Below are 24953 nucleotides of genomic sequence, written 5' to 3' on the forward strand. Positions count from 1 at the left end.
TTTCTATTTCCTTTCACTGAATATGCATGGTGGCATAAATGAGAAATGTTTGTGTACAGCTATAACTTTTGTTGCAAATGAAAGCAAAATGACCAGAAGACTGAGTGCTTTTGCACAAGAGCCTCCTGTTCTTTAGCAATGCCCATGTTCCTCTCTAAAGGCTGGCTGAAACCATAAACATGCCCCCCAATACCGCTGGCAGTGTCATTCTGAGAGGGTGCTGTCAGGCTTTTGCACTAAGGTTGTGCCTGCTCCCTGCAGCAGGGTGTTTGATGCTTAGAAATTCTAACACTGTTGCTGTAGAAATCAATCTGCTTTACAGCAAGGCTGAATTCATGTTTTTTTGCTTCAGTGTGAAGAAAACCAATCAAACTGCTCTTGAATGGCAAGTAAAGAAAAATTGCTTTGATGTATACATAAAAACAGGAAGCATTCTCAGTTTCCCTGGGTGGTATATAGTGCAGCAGTTAAACAATAGAACAATGGATGTTAGAGTGATTTATTGCCATTTCAAGACAAATGTTATAGTACTTTGGAAAAATCAGCTGGTCCATTACAGAATAGATGTATGCTGTTCCATCAAAAATATAATTCAAAAACCTTCTGTAGCCAGAGCATTTTTCCTTGAATACTTAAACACATAGTAATATGTAACAGATGAAGGTATTACCCAAGTATTCAGAAGTAACCTCTCCCACAAAACCCATTTTCCTTATATCTTTGTATTAGTCTAAAAAGTTACGGATATGTAACAGAAACTATTGTGTGTGCTGATAGGTGTTGTGTTCTACTGTAAAAATATTTTCTCATCACATTTCTTCAAAAAGCTGTATCCTAGTGGTAATTATACCTGTTTGCCAAGTAGTAATGTCTACGTGGAGTTCTAAGGTATATAAATATAAGCTTTTGTATCTACTTCCATATTAAAGAGTTTCTTACTTTGTCCAGCAAATTTTGTCTATGAAATCTTGCATAGTCATTTTGTCCCATTCTTCTGCATGTGGAGCCTTCCACGGAGCTTCATTAGGAATCTAAGGTAACATAAAATAGTATTCATCAGCAAATGAATGAGTGGCATAAGAAAAAGACAACAAAATGAACAGGTTGATTTCAGGTTAAAATAAGAGGTCTGGACTGTTGTTTAGGTCTATTGTCAAAATAACCTTGATATAGTGTTTTAGTATATTTTTTTTAATAACTCATTCTGAATGTGTTATTTTCATAAGAAATAGTTACCTCTTTGGGTTAGAATTAAAAGTTCAAGCAAAGAAAAAAAGGAGAGAATTAACATTAGAAGCTGAATGACTGCATGAAAGAGAAATATGCAACACAAGAGGCAGCAAACAGAATTTATGCTTTATCCTCAGTATCTGCAACACTGCAGACATAATCTCATCTTTACATGATAACTCTGCCTGCAAATTCCTGACAGGTAGTACAGTGAACTTAACAGAAGATGCTTTTAAGGATTGTTCTTTTTCATATATGTATTTTTAGGTATAAGAATAGAGAATAATTTTAGAGTTAAGAGCTACAAAGATAAAGCACAGTGCTGAGGAATGGTTCTGGGTTGTTCTATAGCTCTCTTGTTCATCTGTGCCAGTAACAGCCACCTCTTTTTAAAATCTTGTAGCTCAATGGAAAATATGCACTAATGGTAACAAACTAAAATGGTTGGTATGAATTTGAGGGTGGAGAAGGACATATTTTACAGGCCTACAAGCCTCTTAAAATGCTGCTTACTCAATTTAGCATAATGCTAAAATCACAAGCAAAAACCCTGATGCTCGTTAAAATAAAATTAAAAAAAAAAAAGAGAGAGGTAGGACTGCAGACAGGCTTAGCAGCATGGCTTTCAGAATGAGAATGCCAGGATGCCATTTATAAATGTGCTCTGACTACCAATGTATACCAAATTACATGTTTTAATACTGTTCATGGGAAGAGCTAGGCATGTTCAAGCTAGACCAGCTTTGCCTGTCTACATCCTAGTCCCATCTGCACTCTGCCCCACTGATCTGCTTCACACGGAGACAAAGCTGAGCTGAAATGGTCAGCTGCAATTCCTCCTGCCATACCTCCTTTCCCATTTCATCCATAGTCCTCCACAGGTTGTTGTAGTCCAGGTAGGCCAAAGGATTCCACAGAGGAGGAAATGCACCTTTGAAGGGGTAAGATTTACCCTACAAGATGAAAATAAATAAATAAATAAATAAATAAATAAATAAAAAATAAAATACAATCACTGTACTGATAGTTTCTACGTGCGGGAAACCACACCAAATGGTTAAGTTCTGACTAGACGAAAGCAAAAATTGAATCAATACATGTAATGGCTTCTGACAGATGATGTCTGTGGGCCCACACTGAGCAACAGGAGGCTCCATCTGAACAGCAGGCAGCACTTCTGTGCCGTGCAGGTCATGGAGCAATCTCCCAGGTTATCTAGGGAGGTTGTGTAATCTTGGAGATCTCCAAAAGCTGCCTGGACATGGTCCTGGGCAGCCTGTTCTGGGTGGCCCTGCTTGAGCAGGGGATGGAGTAGGTGGCCTCCCTTCCCACCTCAGCCGTTCTGGGATTGTATGTATGCAACTTAAACTTGACACGCAGTTAAGTCAGTTGTGTGCAAAACCGGTAGTGCCTTGTATCTTGAAAGTTTTAAATTGGATACTTCTGGGCAATAAAACTAATATCCTGCAGGAGAGTCACTAATATCGGAGGAAAAAATGAGACAGAACAGTATTGCTCAACTGAGATGAAAAAACAGCTATTTTTTTCCTGAAAACAAGAAACATATGTTACATATTTTCCTAATTGTTCATGAAAAAACTTAATTGGTAATTGCATTTAGTGACTTTTTTTTTTCTTTCAAAATCAGACCAAAGCAGCTGTGATGAGCTTTATTATACACTAAAATCATAGCTCAGAGACCTTCCTGGAACAAACTCTTTCCAGCTAACATGCACATCCCCAGCCCTATAGAAAATGTAGTATTTACTAATGATCACTATTTCTCCCATTCAACAACCATACCTCTGGCCATACATTCTCGATAATGACAGTCTGGCCAACATGAATGTCCTAATTTCATCATTATATATTTAATAGTTAGGTTTTAATACATTCAATAAATGTTGCCACTACTATCAGTCCAGAAAGTCCAGTTTAATTAAGGGCAAAAGACAACAGTTAATTTGTAAAGCTTTTTTATTTGCAAGGGATTTCCTTGGCTTACTATATGTATGGCAACATAACAGATATAAAAAATCACAATTAAATGCACATTAGCATTGTATGGCTACTCATTTCTTCACAACACATTCTGGACTCCATAAAATTGATGACCAATAAAGGCCATATTGTGTTCCATCGTTGATTTTTCAAAACTTAAATTACCTATTTAAGAGGGCACTGCATCAGTATGAACGCCAATTGGTAGAATCATTAACTTTTAATAGATATTGATACAGTGCCACACCAACTGATCACTCTGGCTTCAGAAGAAATGCTGCATCAGGATTAAATATTTGGAGCCAGGTTACAACAAACAAAAAACACTGTGTCTCATTGAAGATAAGTATACAAATACCATTTACATGAAGAAGCATCAAGCTTGGTTTGATTTAGCCACTTAATTAATAATGCGAAAGAAGGGACAGAAAGTACATTATTCAAACCTGCAAACACCAGAAGAGAGAGTAAAAGGATCTTGAGAGACTAAAAACTTGGTCTGGAAATAACAAAAATATACACAACCTTATAAAATGCTGACTTATAATTTTGAGGACTTCTAATTCAAAGAGAGAGAAACTTAAAAAGCAGAAATTCCAGAAATGAAACCTCGGGATAAGAGTAAGAGCAACTTAGAAACTAATTTACAAAACAAAACAAAACAAAACAAAAACAAAAAAAAAAAAAACAAACAAAAAAACACAACAACAACAACAACAACAACAACAACAAAAAACACAGCAAGTTAGAGTAAATTAAGAAGAAGCTTTTTTTTTTTCATGTAGTCTTTGTAAGGCCATGAGACTGTAATGAAATTCTTGTAAGAAACACTAAGGTAATGAAAGTTTGGAAGAAAGCAAAGTGAAGGAACAAAGGAATTAATTCTGCAGAACATGTGAAGAAGTAGCTGCAAAACAACAATTCCATTTTGCAGTGCTTTTGAGGAGAGATTATGGTTTGTAACATGCCAAAATGTCAATTTTAAAAAAGTTTTCAATCCGCAGTTTCATAATAGTTGGATTTGATCCCCAGTCACTCTGTGAAGCAGAGGTACCAAGGCTGAAAACCTTGCATTTCCAATCTTGGAATGCACATTACAGCACATGTTCAGAAATACTGCAGAAGATGTCAGGAAAGGTTTGCTTTCATTCAACATGGAACAAAGTGTATCTATACAGCTCTTGTGCTCAGCCATATGAAAATACATCTTATTGGAGTCAAGCCTATAGATGGAGATCATGAACCGCAGCAAGTTTATCCTTCACTTGGTCCTGAAATAGACATTTTGGTACTATTACGGAATCTGTTAAAATGAAAATAATTTGAACTGAGATACATCTTCATGATCTACTGTCAAGGGGCTTTGAAAGAGCAATAGGTCACAGACTAAATAACCTCCTACCCCAACGAGTGAAATCTGAACCATGTTGGTAATTACCAACACCAACTACCAATGAGCTTTTTTGGGCACATACAGATTTCATAGCAGCCAGAAGTCAGTTTTGCTGTGCCTTGTTCTGAGCACTGGAGCTACCCTTCACACGCATACAAACCTGCATAGGTATTCCAAAGAAAGAATATATTGGTTTGGTTTTTAATACCTAACATTTCCCAGATTCAGGTTTATGAAACATGTATACTGCTGTGCCCACAAAAACCAGGACAGCATCAGAATGGGTTATTCCAATTATTGATTTTGTTCTGAGCTTCCTGCTCTGCCAGAGGCAATCCTACCTGAGTTATCCCCTCTGAGTTAACTCAAGTCTTATGAATTCCCTGTGGTGTTTTTTCATGAGTGCACGACTAAGAGACACATAAAACACATCTTTGTTTTAGTATTCTTCTATTTCACTGCATTTGAACTGCTGAAAGGGAAAACTTGGGTATGTCTCTTGTGCAGAAATCTGGGGCAACAATACTCATAAAGCACAAGAACAAATCTCAACCTGGAAAAACAAAAATAATCACTAAAGTGAGGGAGTCTCCTGTGAATGTTACATTTAAGAGCTCCTAAGACATTATGTAAGGCCTGATCCTTATTTCCTATGTAGACAAAACTCCAGGAGCTGCCAGGCAGAACTCAGTCTGAGAGTGTAAGACTACGATCTATACAGAAACAAAAAGAACACAACCAAAGAAAGACAACATATTTCTGAGTAATTTCTGAGAAAATAAAACATTTCAGCTTTGCTGATGAATTTGTACTTTTGCAGGTACAACAAGCTTTTTGATACTTAGGCAAAATTTGCCAATTTCTATCATATTGCTGGGAATAGCAGTCTCCAAAACTATTGGTGCTGCATAATCTCTAATGAAAAACAAAACATGTGGATGAAAAATATGCTCAAAAATGCACAAAACATTTACTCTTCAAATGTTTTTAATACCCAAATCAGAGCAGTATATAAACCGTAATAATAACCATCCCATCTAAACATTTTGATAAAACATTCTAATGCCAATACTGTTTGTGCACTCAGTGGCATTTAATAGAAGGCATATATAGTTTTTAGAAACTGATTCATAATGCCACGTGCAATGCTTCCAAAAGCAGAACACCAGCACTGGCAGCTGGAGGTCTACCCGCTATTGCACGGGTCACTTGCTGCTTAAGAAGATTGTTGCCGCAGTATGGGCTAAAGCATGCTAAAGGAGCTGAAACAATAGGGAGCAAATTCTAGTAACCTAGCTGTCTCAGGAATAAACAAACAGGGAAATGAGGAATCCAATGTAAGATGTCACAAATATTACAATTCCTGAAAGATTTTTCTCATTTATCTGTTTTGAAGAATATCACGTCAACCAGTGTTTGGCTTAGTTACACTAGACCCATGTAATCCAAGTGGTATGGAAATAAATTCTCTACAGACATCAGCTCTGCCTCAGGGCAAACAGATAACATAACTAGAAATGGCTTACTACTACAGAGCTGGGAAAATATACAGCATGGTAACTGAGTACCAGCAGCCCCTTGAGTATCAGCCCCAGCACCTGGGAGGTCATAGGGACGGGTCCCACACACCTCCTCCTGGGAGAGTGGGAGTGAGAGAATGGTTAGGGGAGAAAGGACATCCTCTGACAGAAAGTGTCATCAGTATCTCACTGCACATTGAGATCTCAGAAGAAAGACTGGTTTTGCAGGCACAAGACCACTTTGTGCTCCCCTAAATGTTGCGTACCCAGGCAGTACCCAAGCTGTATTCCACATCATAACTTGCAGCCCCTCATGCCAATGATCCGTGAAGTTTTTAGAACTGAACATGAATATAGCCAGATTTCAGTGTAGGAAATAAGACCACATGATGCAATCCCTGCACCGGTGAGTGAGCACAGATACCCCCTCAGCTAAGCTCTCTAAGCCTTGGAGTAGCAGCTTCTAACTTCACCAGTATGTCAGTCTGCATGTTAATCTGCGGTTACACAGCTTCACGGGCATGTAGTGCCATCTGCTGATTCATAAGCATCACACACCTTGTTTTCTCAGCTTAAAATCCTGTCATTCATGTAAAGTGCAGAAATGGTAAGATACGAAGTCATGAGAACAAAAAAGAGAAATAGCAAGGAGTCACATCAGGCTGGAATTCAGGACCTTCTCACTCTCAGTTTGTCATCTGCTGCACCATGGAAAACTGTCCCTCCCTTTTTTTTTTTTAATCCATACTATCTATAGCATGTCCTTGGGGCTCAGCCTTTGATTAATCATAATTCTCAGTAAAACGTGGCAACTAGCTGGAACAAATGAAATCTCCAGCAGCTGAGACAGGTAAATAGCATCCCGTTAGTAATAGGTAAATAGTTCCCTTCTCTGAGAAACTGTTCTGTTCATAAACTTAGCTGATTACTATGCTGGCAGGTATCACAAAAATAAAAAGATACAAAGATCAGAAAATATAAATGCAGTGCAAGAAAATCCAGATAACTAATAGTGCAAATATGCAATATTAAGATGTGCCAAAATACCCTCTAAATATATTTCAGTATTTAATTCTGGATCATCGGCTCTGGATGCCAGTGTGTTTTGTGAAATTTGATCATCAAAAGTAATTTCATTTTAAGAGTAGTATAGCCAGACACATTGGTCTGAAACATGCCTCTTGAAAAGGAAAGGAGCTAATTGGGAACAATGTATTTCCTCTGTATTATGAAGTCCATCTTCACTCTGCCACCACATAAGTCAAAAACTCGAATACGTCTTGTCTGAAAAAAGGCAGAATAAGGAAAACAAATAGCAATGAGGTATTTTAGAAAGAAAACTTGAGGTTCTGCTCTGAATTTAAAACAGAATATAATCCTTTGATCCAACCAGCTGAGAAAAAAAGTTGACTAGAACCAGACTTCTTATTTACAGATTTAAGACACACTTTTACAAAAAGTGCTCAAGTGTCTTATGAAGTACATATTTCAAAGGACTGTGGTTCTAAATGCTCTTTGAAAGTGGACCTGCACAAGACTTTCAACACCTGAATTAAACCTCCCAACAAAGTGGATAAAATCAATAGAAACCTTTCCTGAGTATTTCTAGAGTTTGTCTTAAAAAAACCACAGCTCCTTCCCCTCCCAAAAGCAGATAAGTGCACAAAAATACATAAGAACAGGAGAAAAGAGGAGTTTTATTTTGGAGAAAACAATGAAGCCAGCTCTCTGCCTGCCCACAGATAGCATAACTGAGCACAAATTCTCAAAATGAGAATGCTGTAAGAATGCTGTATTTAACACAGGAGAAAATATTGGACTCACTGGTTTTGTTTCTGAGATATTCCAGGTTCTAAAATTTCTTACCTAAAAAATGAAACCTTCCATAAAATGTTACAGACATATGAAACCCAGCAGTGTCAGCCAGTTCTTTCAGTATGAAATACACATGTATTCTGTATTTCTGTAGACCTCAATCAGCTTCCCAAGGGAAACAAAAATCAGTTCTTGTAATCAAATGCAATTGAAGCTTTTCTCCCAGCAGCCTGAATTAAATAAGCTAGGTGGAAGCAGAGCTCCTTTTCCTTATCTCCTAGGAAACAGACCCTGTGGTCTGGGAGGGCTGAAACTGAGGAAGTTTCTTTGCATTCAGTTTTAATTAAGAAATGCATACTTTATTTCCAGTTCATTTTGCCTTACTGCTTTCATCCTCATGCTGCCATGAGGTCACAGCTGTCAGCCTTCCAGCCAATTTTCCTGATCAATAAACATCTCTTGTAAGACCCTTTTTTATGGTCCCCTTTGGCAGAGATTGCTTTGCAGATTTGCTGTACGTTATCTTGACCCTTTTAGGCTGCTGTAATACAAATATTATCCATTTTTAATTAGAAAAAGGCCTAATTACAAACTAAGTTGTTGCAATTACTGCCAGGTGGCTGGCACAAAAAAAGGGAAAATGTCCCTTTATGTACAGGGCAGGTCCAACAAGACCAGCCGTTTCTATATTCCTGCTGATGATCGCTTTCATTCACAGCATGGAGGACATCCCTTGTGAGTCTAGCACATACTCTCACCTACCTCAGCCTAGTCAATGCTCAGATCGTCTCCTGAGGCTATCAGTGAGTGAATAATGGCATGGTGTTTTGTGACAGGAATGCCTGCATACTTATATCTATGAAAGAGTTTAAGCAGTGCAGACCCATATTCCAGCAAGTACACATGAACGTGCCAAAGCCCAGTAGTAATTTCAGTGTCTTCAAATTTACTTAGCTTCCTTTTCAAGACACCGAATGGCCAGCTTCTTCATGATTGAGATGATTCTCCCTAGTTCCCTAAGTTCTTGCTTACAAATTGTCAGGGAAAAAATAAAAAAAAAAAAAAAAGAAAAAGATATGATGACACTTCACCTCACTTAAACTGATGGTAACTCAGTCTCTCATACTTTTTCTTCTCTGAATGCACTCTAATTAAGATACACAAAAGAAAAATGAAAGAGCTTTTATGCAGTTATTCAAAATCCATTTAAGCTGTTACAGTATGTATTATATACTATACCAAGAGATGCTTTGCAAAGAAGCAGGGCTGAAGCTTAAATAAATCATGTTGCCTAGCTTTAGTGCATGTATCAGTGATATCACAGAAGAAACCTCAGTAAATTCTCTAACTTTAGATACAGCAATCACTTATCTTGCTGCTAATTAAATCCCAATACAACAGGGCCATCACATTTTTATTCATGAATGAGACCACAGCAAACTGCATTTTAATAAACACAATAGCGCTGAAAATGAATGACACCCAAGAGGGCTGTAAATTTTTTCTTCTGCATATCTATTGTAGATCAGTATGTAGCCTGCTAACATTAGAGCAGATTTGTGGTCCTAGTTAAAAGTATTGTGTGTATAAGACTAAATATTCATCTCCAGTGATATCCTGCAGACTCAGTTCACCTTAGCAATCTCCTCAGAGTTGCCAGGTTGTATTTACACGCATGAAGGTTGCGCTAACCTTGGAGAGGGCATGACATGCATTCAGATACCTCTAGCCAGTGCTGCTGGCAGAGGAACATGACGAAAGTCCATCCTCATACGAAAACTGAACTGTGGTAATGAGGGACCAGCAACTCTCTGCCAAGATCCTGTCTGCTGACTAGAGAGGGGATGTTTAATGTTTCACCCAGCATTTTGGCTTGAAAGATCTCCCTGGACATACACAGTATTTACGTCTGCCTTTCGATGCTAAGGAAAAAACTAGCAGGGCTTATATCAATTATCATCACGTGATGAATGTTCCACCTGCAATGTACTGTCCAAATAACTAGCCACCTAGCTAGCTGTTAGCACTACCTGCACTGAGAAAACACAGTGACTTTCTAAAAACAATGCTGCTGTCTGGGGAAATTCCAGAAAAGATCACGGTATTACCCCATGGACAGTTGTGGTGGAAGAAAGATCTGGAAAAAACAAACGACAATGAGCATCAATGGCAGTGGGGGATCTACCACAGACTAATGATCAGATTTTGAGAAACAGGTTTTGTTGGTCTCACATAGGCAGTAAGAGGAGTCTCGTCCTTCTGTGTTGCCGAGTTTTCATGCAAGCTCTCCATCAGTGAAAATGGGATCAGAGTGTGCTCAGCTAGCATCACAGCAGGACAAAAGGCAGAGCAACCTTACTGTATATGAAGGAATCAAGCTTTAAAAAGATTAATTCAGCAATCCAGTCATACAAACAAATGTTTCTGTACACAGAGTTTTGGTAGCAGAGCAAACCACTTCCATAGTTACCTTGCTTTGCAAAGGAACCTGTGTCACATTTGATAACACAAGGTCTGTGCTTTAAAGTGCAGTAAATTTGCATAGCTATTTGGACTGCACAAAAGTGAAGTGCAATTTGGATTAACCAAGTAAATCTGTTCTCAATTAAACCTATACAATGATTTGATATGCTTTCATATTTTAACACCTCTTTCCAGAGACTTTTACATAGCAAAGGTAAAAGTTACCTGGACTGCATGAAGTTTAGTTTGGTTTTCGAAGACATTTTGGAGAGGGAAATAAAAAGTGCTCAAAAGCTGCAGATCTACCTATCTAAGGTAGGGCCTTGAATCCTCTCCTAGGTAGATAAGGAAAAATTATCTGATTTAAGGAGCATTTCATATCTGCTTACCAGTCCGGTGAGATCACTGTTAGGAGATGCTGACAACTCAGATACTTCTGCTTTTACTTCTTTAATCTGGATTTACAAACTTAACTTCAGTTATGCTATCAAAAAGCAATGGTGTTCAGACAGCAATTTGCCTACCAAATACAACTTGCAGAGCTATCCTAATTTTCTCACTGAGGCTGATGAACCAGCACTTACACAAATGAAAAGAACATACTAATCTCCTTTCAAAGACCATGAAAAAGGCCATTTAACCAGTGGAGGGAATGAAAAAAAAAAAAAGGCAAGAAATATAATTTTGAGTTTCTGTGAAGATATCAAACACAACATAAGCAAGACCAAAAATATTCTAGCAATAGAACCTGGTATTAAAAAGGATTAAAGGGGAAGAAAATACACAACCTAATCAAGTTGGTAAAGCCTAATTAGCAGAGACCCTCCCAGAGATCAACAAAATGCACTCTTTTCATTTTGTAGTACAAAGAAGCTGCATATATTACTTGTATTAAAAAGCCTCTAAAATGAATTTAATTAACTATGAAAGGCTTGATTTTGCCTTGGGGTATATGTAAAAACAGCAGCTGATTTTACAAGATGCACTGTGTTGCCTGATAGTGTAGTTAGAGAAGAATTAATACCTTTAGGTTTCATTGCCTTTTTGGATTCGGAGAGATTTTTTTGGTCCAGAATTTAATTAAATTTGACCCTAGTCATAAAGCTTGGGTCAGCAGGTGAATTCAAATTCATGCCAGAGTGACAGACCATTATATATTTTGGAATCTGTTTTATAAGGTATGACTTAAGAGTACCGTTAGGATTTCAGGGAGCACATAAGAGTACTGTCCATATGCAGGGAAAGTAAGGGCAGGCCACATGGCTGAAAGTGAAAGACCTGCAAGGAATGGATTACAGTAACATGAAATGCAGACGTTTGAAGGTTATTACACTCATTTGGCCACACAATGATGCATATATTTACTGTATAGAGTTTGTCTTCTAATTCTTTAACTGCAATTCTTTAACTATTATAATACTTTCCCCACAGTTGTGTAAATATAGTAGCAAAAATGAAATAGATTAAAAATGAATGGAATTAGGAGATTCCAATGAGTAGCTACTGACTGTGTAGTATGTCCTCTTTCACTCCTTCTTGGCTACCAGGGAGTCTTGGCACACACTCCTCTTTCTGACCACTTCTCTCTTGCCTCCCCTCAGGAGTTCTCCCACAAGCAGCCACCACCAAAAGGTGAGACGTCTCTCCTTGGAGATTTTCAGTACTTGACTGGGCACAGTTTCAAGAAACCTGCCTAATTGTGAGGTAGACCTTGATCCAAGCCCAAGTTGGAATGGAAACCTTGAAGGTTTTCTTGTGTCTGTGTAGCCATGGTGCCAATCTCACACATACCTGCCAGGACTCTGCCAAGCTACTTGCCTATACCAAATTATCACAGATGCCCCATCGCCCTGTTATACCTAAGGACATCACCCATGTCCTACCAGCATCTACCTGCAGGTCTCAGCACAAGCACATGGGTGTCTGTGTGAGTCCAGGCCCTCCTCATACATCCTCCAGAAACTGCTTGCAGCTATAACTCACAGATGCAGGCATCAGTCAAAGTGACAAACATCCCATACCCCAGGCTTGGATGACTTTAATGCCTCCTGGAGCAGTGTCTTCTCTCAACTCTGGATTTCCAGACAGGATTTGTACTGATGCATAGGTTCTCTTGACTTGAGTCCTAAGGCCTGTAAGGACACTGCTGACTCAGTCCTCAGCTGGGGATAAGCCTTAGTGCAGCAGTGCAAAGCCCTTTCTCTGCCCAACACACAGAAAAAGCCAAGGCATATCCTCCTCTGCCAGCCTGGATATATCCCCCAATGCCAGCAAGTTCTGTCAGTGCTGGGTAGAGAGGAAGGCTGAGAGCCTTGACTCACTCCAGAACTCCCAGCCCTAGGCTAAAAGGTGTCCACAGATGATGGCAAAAGGCTACGCACAACCTGACCTGCCTCTGGCAATTCATGTAATAAGACAATTGTGATCAAGCGAAAGACAGATTATCCTTGACAAGAGCCCAAATTCCTACTTTTGTGCCATTCTCTGTTTTCCTCACTCTAAAAGCCTGTTGGAAAACAAAACATCATTTCAACCAGCATGCTAATACCAGTATCCCTCCTAAAAACCTACTTCCTAGAGACCCAAAGAGGAAATGGGGTCTGAATTACAAAACTAGCAGCCATGCTTGTGCTTGCTGCTGACAACAGATGAGGCCCACAAGTCAGCTTCAGAGTTGGCAGTACCAAGTATGCTTCAGTGACTTAATGGCATGGAGCTGGGACAGGGGAGGGTCACGCTGGGTGCTAGGAAAAGGTTCTTCACCAAGAAGGTGGTCTGGCACTTGGACAGGCTCTCCAGGGAAGTTGTCACAGCACCAAGCTTGCCACAGTTCAAGAAGTATTTGGACAATGCTCTCAGACAGGATTTGATTTTTGGGTGGTCCTATGTGGAGCCAATGACCCTTGGACTCAATGATCCTTGTGGGTCCTTTCCAACCCAGGTGATTCTGTGATTCTCTGACTTCTGGTAGTATTTTGGAAAACCCCATGCTAGGACAGCAAGGTTGTCCTAAGAGATGGTCATCCAAACTGGCCATGTCAGTTGTCTTCTATCATTAATTTTCCCTTCATGGCACAACTTCCTGCTGGAGGAGACTCTGAAGGCTAAATAGTGTGAACAAGCAGAAAAATTGTCTTTGAGGATGATAACAGAAGCACACTTAACAGAACAGTGAGGATGTACCCATCAGTTCTACCACACCAGGAGTAATTTTTGGTAGTCATCGTACCAAAGTGCTTTGAGAACATACTTCTTTTTTTTTTTTTTATACATATAAAAACTGAGAGGGAAAAGTTCTTGAAAACAGGTGGTAAAACACCTTTTCTCTATCACTGTCAGTTTAAATATGTCAACATTTTCCTTAACCTTTGATCAAATACCAACTACCATCTGACAAATATTTTGCCAGTCATTGCACAATGTCTTTTCATAAGGATATAATGAAACTCAATGTTAACTTCCTCAGAACTAACTTAGAAAGTATCTTTTCTATGGAAGTGCAACACTGCTCTGTAACAGAAAAGGAGGAAGAATCCACTTTTGGATAAAACATAGGATGAAGACTAAGAAAATGTAGGCTTTTTATCAGCCTTACTGTAGCTTCCTGTCCCAGACTGTTTGGATCTGCCCACGCAAGAACACTGGATTGCCAGAGACATTCACTATTCCAATTGCAATGCCTTTTGCTACTCTGGACTTTAGTTTCCCCATCCACAAAACAGATTTATCCTGACATGTTTATTTCAGTCAGGATAATAGCTGCCCTTGATTTAGAAAGCCTACCCTCAGAAACTTTCAGCCTGATTCCAGATACTCTCATTTCCCAGACTTGTGAAAGGACCTTTCAGATACCTTGTGCATGTTATATGAAAGCTGGCATGTACACAACAGTCACAGTTGTACTGTTCAGAAACACTGAAGATTTTTGATAGCTTTTAACTAGTAGCTCAGACTTGAACCAAAACATCAGTTACCAGGATGCATATACATCCAGACGTGCATGCATATAGTAATTTGTACGAGTTCTTCCTTACCAGCACACTTATTTTTCTCCAAGAAACTCAGAAGATGCATACTGAAACTGGTATACTCCAATGTAGCACAGCTGGTAAATGATGAGAAAGGGGATCACTACAACTTGTCTGTCTACAGCAGCAGGCTTGAGAGCATCTTACCTTGACATGGTGTATCAGGTGCTCAACTTCATTCACTTTATATGTCTCTATTCCCAACTCCTTAGATAACCGCAGGAGACGATTCTGTGTTGGCCCCACATAGGCTCCTCCAAGGTCCACATATTTAACTTGCTTATTCTAGTTTATCACACACAACACACAAAAGGAAAAAAAAAAAAAAAAAAAGATTAGAAAAATAAGCCTTTTGCAAATACCAGACAAATTAAAAGAGCATTCCAGAAGAATTACTCAATGGAAACATTCCTAGAGCATTTTGGCAAAGATTCCTCTCCCCATGGAAAACTCCATTTTCTTGTTAAGGGTTCGGGAGTGGCAATTACCAAGAATCTCAGATATGGAGCTCATAACCAGCTGTTATAAGACTGTAATGTAAAATTGGGTTATTCAACAAAAATGAGAAGACCCTGGCAGGCAGACAAAGAAATAGTTAGAGAGGTTTGTGCAGTTCTTCCTTGGTCTCACCAGCGACTAGTTCAAACAGACTATACTGGGGAACAGCAAAGCTGAGGCTTTCTGGCAAGCAGAATGGGAAAGGGTCTCCTGAGTCCAGGTAGGGCACACGGTAAAGGAGTGAAGGAGACAGGTTGGTTCTAATCACCAGCTACCTCTGCCATGCCTTTAACCAACATTGCTCCCCACAGGGTGTGTTACAGTTCGGCTTGAGTATCTTCATGGCACAGTTGGCTTTAAAGGTGTCTTTTCATAAGGATTTCACCTGAATCTCTCCCTGGGAGAGGATTCTGAAACTTAGCTAATCATGTTCTTCTTCCCAGAGGAACAGAGTGATGAATCCAGAGCCTGCAGATCACATGGGAACAGTCTGTCCCATCACTCTGCTTCTCTTTTTCTACTCTTGCTTGTACAGTATCAGGAAATTTCCCACCTGCTAGTGCTCTGGCAATTTTCCCTTAAGTAGGACCACTAGCAGGGAAGTTAAATAAATGAATGAATAAAATTATATACACTATTCACATAGCATATTTATAATATAGAGATATATATCATACGTGTGCATAATTTTTCATTATACATGTGTATAGTATACACTATGTGTGTATAAATAGAGCACAAATGGGTTTGGAGATAATTACCCTTACGGTGAAAGTTCTTCCCCCAACCCTGTCATTGGCTTCCAGCAGCACCACATTCAAGCCTGACTCAGTCAGCAGTTTGGCTGCCGAGAGACCTGAAAGAAAAGAAACAATTAAAAATTGGGCTAGGAACTGGTTTCATTCCTTATCCATTTTCTCCACACATTTTTCTTTCATCTTGTTATTCCTGATGCTGAGACACCAAAAAAAGAAGCAAAGGAAATACATGAGGGAACATCTCATTTTAGTTTTGATGGCATAAATCCTTACAATTGCAGAGAAAATATCAGTCAGGCCCTCCAGAAACAGAGTCGAGACGCTATGGGAATGATGGGAACTACACAGGATGTATAACACGGAGGGAATGCAACTTGCCATCTCTCAGCTCCATAAGATCACATCTGTCTTCCACTTCATCACAAATAAACAGAGATTTGTATCAACCAAGGTTCTCATTTTGGTCACATGTAGATGACTTTCTGGTGGGACAGCAAGAGATGCATTCTGAAAGGTAGTGTGGTCCTCTTGCACTGGTAGGATACGTTGAATAAAGTTGAGCACAGACCAGGCTAGAAGCCACACTCACACAGCATAATTTATTTATCCCTTCTGGGTCTCTGCTTCGTCACCATCAGAAGGCGATTGGTTTCCTCTTGATGTCCTAGTACATGTAGTTTTTGAGGAGGTGGAGGTAAAAGTGGAGTCAAAGGAGATTGTTCTAAGCGTAAGGCAGCCACGGAAGAAACAGCAAAAGCACTGGCAGGAAAAACAGATGGGCAAAGCTAGCATGGCACGACTGAATGAAATGGCATGACGATGATACAGCCTTTATATAGCAACCCTAGATAGACTGAGTATTAATGAGAGCTACTAAAGGTGCTAGAGAACATCCTGGTGGTCAGACAGTGGCTTGGGACCAGGAGACCCAGGTCCTGTTCCCAGCACTTGCAGTGAACCAACCAAGCTAAGCTGGTTAAATCACTTAAGCTCTTCGCTTCCCCACCTGTAAAGAAAGACAATGTTGTACACCTATCTTTTTAAAGGACTTTCGCATTTTCTGGGGAAAAAAAAATAAATAAAGGCAGTAGATGTTTCCATTAAAAGATTATTTTATCCTGCTTTTATTTCCAGCTTCATGAACTTATTTATCTTAGGTTTTCACAGAAGTCCTAGTGAGTAGAGAAAATCAATAATGACACTGCTATCAAGGTCTTTCCATACTTCCTTATTGAGGAAATTATATTATAAAAACATCTGGCTGAACCAGTAGTCTTGACGACCCTCACAAATATTTGAGGATGCCAAGGAAGAACAACATACAGTTAAAATAGTCATGGTGTGCAAACATGGGAAAGATCTCCTATCAACTTTTGAGAAGAGATTGGTTCTAGAAGGAAAAATAGACAACAAAACTCCTAAATAATATTGCTTACTATGCAAAGAAAGAAGTAAAAATGTTGCTTTTTAGAAAAGACAAATATTTGATCAGCCAGGACAAGACCAATAGTATTTATTAATAATTTACAGAATGAATACGTAATTTGAAGGCTGCTATCAGGAAAGGCTTCTGCTGGCTTATCACGCTAACTGATATTGACTAATCAATTAATAATAGTCAGTGACCAACACTGATTAAGCAGAATAAGATTTGACTTTCTTTATGAAAATCTAATGAATAAACATATCAGTACAGCTGGGAACAGAGCAAGATTATTCCCAGGAGCTGAACAGAGAAGCATGTGAAAGGAGAGTTGGCTAGACTCAAGTCGATGTTTGCACAGGTAACTGCTGCCAAAGGCAGGGGACACAGCCACCCTCCAGCTCCTTTCCCACAGCACTAACAGAAATGCCAAACACATAACACCGGGGATAAAGGGGGAAGAAGTGAAGGCAGGGGCTCCGGAGGTCCCGATGGCACTACAAAGAACCAGATCAGACCTTGCGGCATGTGCAGGACAAGACTGGATAAGGCAAGACTGCTCTTGCAAATACATTTCAGCACAGTATCAATAGCTAGGTATCTTGCTGTTTTTCATATCTCATACATTTGTCATCCTGGTATTGCCAAGGTACAGCCACATTGCCCCTTCACTCTTTCTCATGGAGCTGGACCATAGACCCCCAAAGGGGCTGTTGGGTGTTTCTGCAGTAACAGCGAGAGGGCTGGGTGCTGCAGAGAGAGAGCTCTCAGCCACAGCGATACAAGGACAGATAAGGTGGCAGAAGAGAAAAAAAAAAAAAAGCTTATTAAAATGGAGATGAATACTGGTGGACAAGCATCAGGCACGTGGCTGGGGCTCACTCCTCAGAAATTAAGAATTGCTGTGGGAAACTCCTTACAAACTACAATCTCTTTTCTGGCCAAGAGCCAGAGGCTGGGCGAGAGGCTTCTCTCTGCTCAATACTCCAGTAACCATAAAGCATGCACCGAGCCTGTCAGGAAGTCTGGAAAAATCTGTCACACAACTGTCCTGTAGGTAAGGTCTCATCCTGAGAAGTTTAATCCTGCACATCTTTCAGATGTTTCAGTGCTGTCCCCGGCTCACCTGTCACTCTCCATCACTAGCAAGAGGAAGATTAAATTTATTTATATACTTTATATTGTCCACATTGCTAAAAAGGGATGAAACCAACCACATCTGAATGCTAAGCTTATCCAAAAATGTGACTAGTGCTGTTGTTACTCCCATTTCTTATATAATGTTTTGCCACACAGTGACACCATGCTCTCCTCCCCGGGAACATTTCTACCAAACCTGATCTGAATTGCAATGTAAGCCTGGACCACTTCTGCCACTTGGCCGAGGACAGGAATTTGGTCCAGCATCTATGGCAGGACAGCTCACAGAAGTGCAACATAACCTCATATACAGAATACGTATATGGTATGTGGTTATGGTATATGGTTAAGCAGCCCCAGCTGCAGCTCCGCTCAGAGAAGCAACATGCAGGCAATTAATGCAGACAATGAAGAAGCAAAGATGCACGGTCCTATTTGAAGCCTCAGACTATGTTAAAGCAGGGAAGCCTTCGTCAGCTACCATGGCAATCCGGTATCTAAATGCTCCCACTGGAGATACTGGTAAGCGATTGCCTTCCAGAGGATGTTATAACGTAAGTTCAAGCCATGAAAATTGTTTCTCCATCACGCAGCACTTAGCATTCATGCAGATCTTACCCAGATGTAATAATCGCTAGGATTATTTCATCTCCACTTCCAACTTCTTTCTTTCCCCTCTGGTATCTCTGTGCCTACTCAGCACCCTAACTGCACCGTTGGATTAGACGGCTTCATTACCACCTCACTTCCTAACCTTCACACCTTCCTTACAGTAAGAGAGCAATTAATTTGTATTTGGTCTTTTAAATGGTAATCTTGAATTTCTGTACTAGGACAGAATCCATACTTAGATTTGGACTGACAAGTGTGACAAGAGTCACATTTTTCCTCTGGACCTCACGAATTATGGACTGCAATGAAGTCCTAGAGTCAAACAGATCTATTTAAAAGCATTTCTAAGCACATGTTTAAAAAATGGATCCGAATCTTGTATCACTGCTGTGATTCTGCTTGGAATCAGCAAATTTACTGAAATACCTTTTAAACCTTAGCATTTCCACAAAATAAAATAAAATAAAATAAAATAAAATAAAATAAAATAAAATAAAATAAAATAAAATAAAATAAAATAAAATAAAATAAAATAAAATAAAACAAATTGAAAATAAAAGGACAATGTCAGAAGTTGCATCTCTGATACTTCTCCAAATTACATTTGCTTTTTCCTCCATTATTTTTTTTCATAAGATGAAAAATCATCCTATGAGAGATCATATTATCTCTCTTCTAGGAACAAAGCATCTATCTTCTCTCATATACATAATCGTAAAAATCACCCACAAATTCTTAATTTTTATTCCGGGTGTGGAGACATTAAAAAAAAAAGTCTCTAAACCAATGGCATTCACTTAATACTTTCCAACATGACTGTCAGAAAGTTGTTTATTTTTATAACCTTAAAAATTTCTCTCTCCAACTAAAACTATAGGTTGAGAATGAAGAACAGCTGCCATCATATTTGTACTGTACTTGCTTGGAAAATTTGTAACGCTGATTTTGCATAGTCACCTACACAACTCACACCTGGATTTCCCTGAATTCATAAATATCGCTGACATTCCTTTCTCTTTATTTACTTATTTATTTTGGCATCAAAGGTATGTTTACACACTACTGGCCAGGGGAGTTTTAAAATTTGTAACACATACCAGACATTTGCCACTGCATACAAGCCTTATCTGTACAGGTAAGCTAGAAATTTTCACCGCCTCCAGAAAAGGCAAGGAGCTGATTTTTACCTTTGTTGAGCCCCCACAACTTGGATATACATAGTAAACAAGCTCTACACTAGCTCAGCTCGTTGTTGACAGTGTACCTACTCCTTGACAATGGGTGTTTTAACATGGGCCAAATTCTAATTTTTCCACTGTGTTTTTGCAGGTGTGCCCGCACTGCAAGTCATCCTCCAGTCCAAAGCTGAAGATATGTTTCTTTAAGTCCTCTTCTTCATGAGACCAACAGAAAACAAAACAATAAAAAATAAAAAAATACCATAACTGATTATATATAAACTAGTAAAAGTTGAGTTCAGGGTTGCTACGGTCAATGAACTCAAGTATTTCTTAACAGAGACATTCAAAAATATTAGTCAGACCACCTTGGTCCATGGACATTCAAAATCTGCTACATTAGAAACCTCAAAATTTGCACTTGTCTTATTGATTTGAAGTCTTATTTTGAGCAGAGACACAGAAATTTTATTTTCCTAATGAAAGCAATGAGTTTCAGATCATCATGAAAACTGAAGTAGGAGCAATAGGACAGCAGGAAACAGCCTCTAGTTGCACGAGGGGTGGTTTTACTTGGATATTAGGAAGAATTTTCTTCTCAGAAAGAGTGAAAGTAGTGAGTAGACATTGGAATGGGCTGCCCAGAAAAGTGCTGGAGTTGCCATCCGTGGGGGTATTTAAGTGTACAGGGTGTTTAGGGACATGGTTTCATGGTGGGCTTGGGACTGTTAGGTTCATGGTCATACTTGATGATCTTAAGGGTCCCTTCCAATCTAAATGATTCTATGATTCTAGCTGAAATGTTAACAAAAACAAACAAACAAACAAACAAAACATCAAATCTGTCAAAACCTCCACAAAGTTACAAAGGTAGCAACAGTGCTGTGGGATGAAATGGGAAACAACTGCTCTGCTTCTAGATGTCTTCACACAGTAACCCTTATCTACCTGGTCTGGTGTTGTATTTCTCAGGAATACATACAAAATGCACATGGCAAATAAATGAGTTTGACCAAAATGGTGCTCTGTGTCCAGTAAAACAAAACACACCTGACTATCAAAATACACCACAGAAGACATTTCAAGGAGAACTCCTTTGTTGGTGGTTAGCATAATTGCCATGTTTGACTACGGGCAATAGGAAGAAATAAAGAAGAATATGCCCTAAGCGGTTAGGGTAAATCCTGGGGGAAGAAGAGAAACACTCCTTCAACCAGAAAATCTCCTGTGTTAAGTTCCTAGCATCTAAAAATTAGATCAGTTAATGGAAAAATTCTGTTTGCTGCTGCTTAGAACTAATTACTCTAAAATTCAAATTAAAAAAAGCCTCCTTGCTTATCCTTAGGGTTCTCTGACCTCCTTTTAAGAGTTGTCCCCAATTCATCCTGTATTTTCAGTGCCATTAGCAGGACACAGTTTGCATGTCACTGCGATACTGAAGTAAAAGAAGGGATGGAGACTACAACCGGAGGAGAGACGTGTTCTTATCTGCATCCAAGCAGCCATTTTGCACCAGTGGCTTTTCTCCTTGAAACCTTCTATGGCTTCTTTATTGCATTAGTGTGTCAGAAACTGCAATTTAATAGCATTGTTTTTGTTTGTGTTGACCACTCTAATGAGCACAATCTGATTACTGCTCCGCTGCTGAGAGATTGAACCTGGCACTGGTCACCTTTAACTCCGTCACTCATCATTAGTCAGCTAAAATATTTTAATTGAAATAATGGCTTCAGACAATGTAATGCCTGTAAGGCAGTATAGGTAAAGACTGTAAGGGAAAAAAAAAAAAAAAAAAAAAAAAGACTTTGGTCCGGGTCTCGGTGAGATAAGGTGATACAGGCGTTTTTTGCAGCTTTCCTCGCCTCACAGAAAGGTCAAGGGATTTTTGCTTTTGTGAAAAATACTTTCCCTTTATAAATTCAAGGGACATGCTCAGAATCCTAATGGGAGGTCTACAGAGACAGCTAAGAGCACAATGCTTGAAACTCAGTTCACATCAGACCGACAAAGTGCTTTCAGAAACAGTGAGAATGCACAAGAGTGAGCTTTCCTTCTTCATTGCAACCTTAATCCTTAGTGCAGACAAGGTCTGCAGTATCCAGATCCCTCTAGGAGTTCTTGATGGTAATCCTTCTGAAAAGCAAAGGGCAACAAGGATAATGAGGTACCGCAACCCAACAGTACCTTTTATTAACTTAGTTTTTCTCTTCGATCACGTATGCTTTCAGGGTGAAGGTACCCTTTTCACCTCTCCAATTTGGGCTATATCTACAAAGGTATTTTAGATATTTTACTCAATCTCATGGAAGAAAGAGACAAAATCATAGTTCAGAACCTCAGCACAAGGTAGAGCTGGGTCTCTGTAAATTGTCAACTTGGTTATTCTCAATACCTTACCTCCGTGCACTGAACAGCACAGTGAAAGGTATCAAAGCAACTCTTCTGCTGCAAGTAGTTGTAGTGTGGGGAGAGATACTCTGTCTTCCTAAGCTTTATCACTGTGTAGTAATGCTTGATAGCATTAACATGAATATCATTCACCTACAACACTGAAGATCTTAAAGCAACAGTTTCTGAAATCCCAACGAAAAAAAAAAAAAAAAAAAAAAAAAAAAAAAAAAAAAAAGACATTATCCATCTGCCTATCTGTTTAAAACGTACATTTACTTAAAATATTTGTACACAGGACATAACATTTCTGACTAGGATACAGAACTCCATGAATAAATATAATTTACTTTTGTTAGCATTTCATTGTCGAGCTGAGGCTATGAGATTTTCCATTTGAGAGCTGGCTCTGTAACCTGTCACTGAGGTCAGAATGAGCATCCCATTGAGTTAATGCGACTTTACGTGAGCATCAATTCTAGTCCCAGCCCTCAGCTTTCTGTGATCTTTTCCTTCTGGCAGTGCTTCTAGATGATTCATATCCATAGTGCAGGGAGCTGTGTTTATTAAGTAGAGTTCTTTAACATTAAAATCATTCTATACAAACTTGTTCCAGGCATCACACCTTGGAAGTGATACAGAGCCTAGCCAGCGATGAGTGAGACAAGCCAAGTGGTAGCCCCTTGAGCTCAAACACTGCCATATGAGGACAGTTCATGGCATTTGTGTGGAAACCCAGTGCCTTTGGTGCACTTCTGCCTCAGCTCAAACACTGAAACCATATCTGTCCTGCCCTTGACCAGGAATTCTCTTAAGCTCCTGTTATATTTTTACACTCAAAGTTTTCAGTGAAATTTTAGTTTGACAAAACTGGGCACTCCAGCATTTCAAAGGATGAATATTTCTAGGATGAATAATCATATACTCAGTATTTTGTTCATATTATGGGCTATAAATATAAATATTCTGCATGTCCTTTGTTACGGCCCCAAGATATGCTGAAGAGCTCATGTCAATTGCATTATTATTATTATTATATTACTATTACTATTATTATTATCTGTAGTGCAGTATTATCTCACAATTTCAACGCCAGGACCTCCTTCAGCTTAAATCATCCCTTATCCTACTACTTTACAACTTAGGTTGCTTCTGAATACAACAGGCAGAGGAAAGAAGCAAAGCAGACGCAGATAACTGAAAGACAAGGTAGTACTACATCAAACATATCCTAGCATTAGAACAAACAAAGCTTAGCACAATGACCGGGGCATAACTCAGTCCCTTCCTGGCTGAGGCACTACAAAGATAGCTTACTAAAAGTACCCTTTTAGGTATTACTGTTACAAAAAGATATAAAAGCAAATAAAATACCAGCCAAATTTACTCTGGAGAAGACGTCTTCCTTCCATACACAGGAAAATGGGGAAAAAAAAAAAGACTAACCTAAGTTTGGAAAATTCTGCAAAATTATGAGCAGCTGCCTCAAAAGAGAAATGCTTTTTTGTTAAATCTTGCATGTTCTTAAGCAAAGAATTCTTCTCTATTTTTTTTTCAGTCTCCTAAGGAAAAATATAAATGCTCAAAACACTTGATCAAATAGATTTGAATTTAGATGTTAAAAAAAAAATAAGAAAGAAAAAAACAGACTACCACTCTCATATCTTGACATTAAGGAGTAGCACATAATTTCTCACAGCTCTCACAGCTGGTTACTCACAGGCATCCATTTAGAGAAGGTCAAGTCACAGGGCAGATAGCAAAGCTAAGCAACTACATCCTCATTCTGTGGCTGTTCATTTTACTTTATCTTTTGCTTGATCTTCAGTGAACTTCTGTCACTCAGTTGCACCTAATAATTATGGATTTATGTTTCCAGAGCATGTCCCAGTGTCAGTGTCACTTTGAAATATTCACTGTGCCATGCCCTAGCAACTCTATAGAAGCTTGTATCATCTACTTATACATAACACGTGTACAAGAAGGTACACACATGGACACACAGCCTAGATAATATTAGCCTTTACAGTTTACAAGGATTAGTGAACATTTTATCTATTTAAACAACAGAAAAATGAAGAAGAAACCCACTATTGACCAGCATCCTTGTATAAACACCATGCATGCCTGCCAGCTCTTTGCTGATATTCCAAGAGATCACTTCATTTTTTGAGGGCCAGCTCAGGATGAACTATTCCCAGGCTGAAGTAAACGACCAATTGGGCTGAGATACCAAGGGCTAAGAACACAGATGTCATCCAGAGAAGCACAAAAGACAAAAACTGAGTAAGATTTCCAAGTGACTGTCTTCCCTCCATCTCTAACTGCAGGCAAGAGAAAGCACAAGAGCTAAGCAACTTATTCTACATCTATGCTACGACATAAAAAAATACTATCATCAGATTTGAACCATTCTGATAGAACATGTCGGGGGTGGGGGGGAAAGGTGAAGGAAGTACAGAGGTACAAAGAAGCACCCAGATAATAAAATAAAATACTTTACAAC

General features: G+C 39.1%; 1 protein-coding gene across 1 annotated transcript in view; it reads right to left on the reverse strand.

Moving 5' to 3' along the window:
- LOC309885222 (amine oxidase [flavin-containing] B-like) overlaps nt 1-24953 on the reverse strand; it is a 53478-nt gene that overhangs the window by 19932 nt on the left and 8593 nt on the right. Inside the window, exons 2-5 of the mRNA XM_082774936.1 lie at nt 15710-15804; nt 14598-14735; nt 2079-2183; nt 940-1031 (exon numbers count right to left, since the gene is read on the reverse strand). Of these exons, the coding sequence (XP_082631062.1) occupies nt 940-1031; nt 2079-2183; nt 14598-14735; nt 15710-15804 (430 nt within the window). The remainder of the gene's footprint in view (nt 1-939; nt 1032-2078; nt 2184-14597; nt 14736-15709; nt 15805-24953) is intronic.

The sequence above is a fragment of the Aythya marila genome (assembly GCF_965140915.1).
Source record: "Aythya marila genome assembly, chromosome: 1".
Classification (NCBI taxonomy): domain Eukaryota; kingdom Metazoa; phylum Chordata; class Aves; order Anseriformes; family Anatidae; genus Aythya; species Aythya marila.